At 44.9% G+C, this 4,054-nt stretch overlaps 1 protein-coding gene across 3 annotated transcripts in view; it reads right to left on the bottom strand.

Annotated features, from left to right (window-relative positions):
* The window catches only part of flvcr2a (FLVCR choline and putative heme transporter 2a), a 32,067-nt gene that overhangs the window by 22,191 nt on the left and 5,822 nt on the right, over positions 1-4,054 (bottom strand). The window contains exons 1-2 of one of the 3 annotated variants that reach the window (XM_078289402.1): positions 2,629-2,734; positions 1,687-2,460 (exon numbers count right to left, since the gene is read on the bottom strand). The exons of the other annotated variants lie outside the window; for them this stretch is intronic. Of the exons in view, the coding sequence (XP_078145528.1) occupies positions 1,687-2,313 (627 nt within the window). The 5' untranslated portion in view covers positions 2,314-2,460; positions 2,629-2,734. Of the gene's footprint in view, positions 1-1,686; positions 2,461-2,628; positions 2,735-4,054 lie in introns of those variants that run through there. 3 annotated transcript variants of the gene reach the window in all.

Below are 4,054 nucleotides of genomic sequence, written 5' to 3'. Positions count from 1 at the left end.
AAGAAGAATTAAGGGCTAAACGTAATTTGGGAGCCAGATTCTTGCCCTCTGAAGTGACTCCAGATTGCATCAAAGCCCTTTTAACCCCTTGCACCCTGACTTTTCCCTTAAATTCCCCATAAGTAGCATCAAAGTTAGTGAGTGAAATATTCAAACCCAAGACACCATTTTCTATGGCTGCACCATGACATCAAATGGAAAAAATCGAGGTGTCTTGTACACAGTTTTATGCACATTTCCCTGTAATTCAGCATGACATATTTGGTGTCTTTGGAAACCTTGGGATCTTGACTAGAATTTAAGATAAAGTTCCGTGGGTTTGATCAAAGCTTGGCTGTGCAACATGCACTTGTAACGATGGACCCATCGGCGGGACTCTTCTCTTCTCCATTGTCTATTCCTTTGACTATTTGACTCCTGCAGCTACATGTTAGGAGCACATCTGAAGTGAAACACGCTGATGTTTTCTGTTTCTTCAAGTTGCACGTGACCTGGTGATATAATACTTTGTCAACTATTTGCAGTGCGACCAATTCTTATGAGTGAAGGTTAACAACCACACACCCTCCCCAGCACCCTGACTAACTTGCCATGGTCACAGCATTGTCAATGTAATTTCATTGTACAATTAATTTACCCAAGCCGTGGGAGCTTGTTCAGAAGCAGATGGTTCGAGTGGTGGAAGTCACCCGCCATCCCCAAGCTAGGAAGAACAAACCACACACACACACATAAAGAAATCACTTTGAACAATTCTCTAAAAGCCTATATCTAGCTTTTCAGTTAGATCTACACTCAATCCTATCTGGGCCTCTACCTTCACTCAAGTTTTGTTGAAAGTTCTGTGTATGTTGTGCCTGTGTGAAAATCAAACACAAGTAGGAGTGAGTGTCTGAGTATTTACAGGCTTCACTTTGCTGACATGGACAATGACCAAGAGGATTATCCATATTTAGCTCACTGTCATCACATTGTTCCAGAAATGAGGTTTTCTATTCATTAGATTTAGTTTGCTTGTGTAACATTTCCTATTGAAACCGTTCATAGTTCAAAAACTATAGAGTATATATGTAATACAGGGCTATTGCCATATTTAGAAAAAGTAGCTAAGCTATCCTATAGGAATTAATGAAATGAATAAGGCCGCAAATTTACAATTTCATTCCTCCAATCTAACTTTGAATGTATCTAAATGTCAGCTGTGTGCAAAACCAAAACGCACACACACACACACACACACACACAGTTGTTAGTATTAGTTGTTAGTAGTTGTTACCGCTGTTGTACTCTGAGGTGACACAGAAAGGAAACTAATAATGTAAACATCTGGAGAGCGTTTGGCTCTGAAACTACACAGCACTGCCTCTCTAAGATCCCTCTCTCTGTTGGAGACTGAAGAGGCCACCAGCCATTACTAGTATCCTCCACCGGCCAGAGAGAGGGATTCACTTCCCGAAACCTGCTGACTCAAGAGGAAACGCTTACTATGACAGGGCCCGACTCAACCTTCACAGGAGCAGAGACTCTTACAGCAGTCACACATTCAAGATAGCAGACGGAGACATAGCACAAAATGTATTTACCTAAAACACACAATTGCCATTACACACATGACAACTGTATGAACAAATATAAACACACACTGGCAAAATAAAGTTTAAGCCCAGTAGGTGAAGAGAGACACACCTGGTTTCCCAGAACGCCAATGGAGCAGGCGGTGGAGACCTCTTGCTGCCCAAACCACAGGGACGCAAGTCTGGACGGGATGCCCAGGACATAAACCGTGGCCACCGAGCACACAAACTGGCCGAAGAAGGTCATCGCAAACATGTTGGGGGCAGCCGTGCCCGTCTTGATCCAGGCCCCGACGCAGTTGAATGCAGAACCCACCACAACTATATCCCTGATGCCCCGGTTGTCGAGCAGCCAGGTGACGGGCAGGATGAGAGGGATGTAGGTGAGGAAGTAGATCATGGACAGCCAGTCGATCCAGAGGGAGTCGATACCATAGAAGCGCATGAAGATGTTGCTGATGATGCCGTACTGCAGCCACATGAAGGCGTTGCTCATGGAGTAGGCGCCAAAGAGGAAGAGCATGACCCAGCGCCGCTTGTACAGCTTGGTCTCCATCAGCGGGAACAGCTGAGGGGCGTCCGGGACGGCGGCCTCCCCCGGGCTGCTGTCTCCCTGAAGCACGTGGTGGCCCTGTTCTCCCAGGCTGCCCCGCTCCCGTCCAACAGGAGAGCCCCCCTCTCCCCCGGCCATGCTCTGGCCGTCCATCCACTCGCCTTTCCCTTCTGCCTTTTGTAGCATTTAGTAGCTGGAGGGAAGAGCAAATATTTCTCCTTGTGTGTGTGTGAGAGATCTGGAACGACCGCAGCTATTTACCTGGCTCGCCCCTCCCACCCCATCAGGTGCGATTTCCTAAACACGGATCACAAATGAGCTCGACTGCTGTGCCTAAAGTGGAGATTACAGCTTGTTAAACCTGTTGATTTGGTAGTCGTGCATTTGAGTTGCAGTTTAAATATAATGAGCGGTGTTGGAGAGCTCCAATCCCAGCCAACAATTACATGCCTGTTTGACTCAATGTGTCAATGCTCGCCTGCATGTTCTGGTATTTATCACCTTCGGCTCTTCAGTCATGTGATGCTTTTCTTCTCCATTCAAACTCCTCCTTCCAGCTCAGGTTATAGCATCAACCAGCACCTGATAGCAGGCTCCCTGCCTCAACTTCGTTTAGGACAGTCTATGAGAATATGTTGATTTTACTGGTAAATCTGGGCACGTGACACACACACACACACACACACACACACACACACACACACTGATGGCTTGACCACAAAGGACAAAAGTCCATTGAGCATGACTCTTAACAAAGACTGCAAGCTCATCAGAAAATGAAAGGAACTGGTAAAGTGTGGTAAATGGCCAAAGGCAAGAAGCCCAAATGTTTGTTTTAATTATTAGCAAACATACTTTAAGCAAATAATGCAAGGCAAGCTTGTGTGCTGATACATTTTGCTGGTGACTAAAATGCATTTTGACCCATTTCCACAGCAAATACAAATGTTAGGTAGGCCTGTGACAAGTTCTGAACACAACTGCAACCCTATAAAGACATAAAAAAATATTAGAATATAGGCCCAAATCTACACCAAATTAAGCATGCATTGCCATTGCTCCACATGCATGTAAAATAAACAGCTGAACTTCTCAGCCCACCAAAAATAAACAATTTAAGGGACCCAACCCCCCCCCCCCCCCCCCCCCCGCCCCCCGCCCCCCACCTCCACTCTCATACTTAGATAGATGGGAGATGATGCTAAGTAATGAAAAAGAAATGGTGATCCACAACCATATGGCTATTGAACATTTTCTGACTCTACTGTTACTAACACCCAGTAATTTGAAGCTGTTTTCCAGGTTACACCTATTTGGCAGCATTTCTTATCAGCATGTTTCTGCGTCTTGTGACTCCTGACAAGAGGGAAGAAGAATGCAGCAAGCAACACATTATGATCCCTGATACAACAGTGTTGTCACCTTTTAGAAACTCTGACTCAGTATAGTTAGTGTAGCTGGCTTTAACAGTTGAGTTTAATCAAAGTTAGTCACTGTTTACCTCACACACAGCTGAGAGCAATATCATTTTTGTATTTAGTGCGTAAGGTGTGAACACCTAGAGGGCCAAGAATGCATGTCGTATTACTACAAAAAAAGGTCAACACTGTCTGACAATTACTGCACACATGCTGAGAGGAGGAAGTACACCTCTATGCTCAAACACAGTGTGACGGCATCCCACTGTTTAAGGCTGATTATCAAAGTAGAGCCTTAGTGTTTGTGGCTCATAAATTGGATTTACTAATGTCCGATCACATTACATTACATCATCTGCCTTGGGCAATGCCACACGGGCAGACCCACAGGTTATGACCAGCCAATCTATATATATCTGTATACAGTAGGCTATGACTGAGGAGCATGGAGAGATAAACAGAACTAGATGACAATTGTTTTGATATCACTGACCCTCAAATAATGGAGG

This window comes from Centroberyx gerrardi, chromosome 17 (assembly GCF_048128805.1).
Source record: "Centroberyx gerrardi isolate f3 chromosome 17, fCenGer3.hap1.cur.20231027, whole genome shotgun sequence".
Classification (NCBI taxonomy): domain Eukaryota; kingdom Metazoa; phylum Chordata; class Actinopteri; order Beryciformes; family Berycidae; genus Centroberyx; species Centroberyx gerrardi.
Note: the sequence above shows the minus strand (reverse complement) of the source record. Positions and strands in the feature narration are given on the sequence as shown.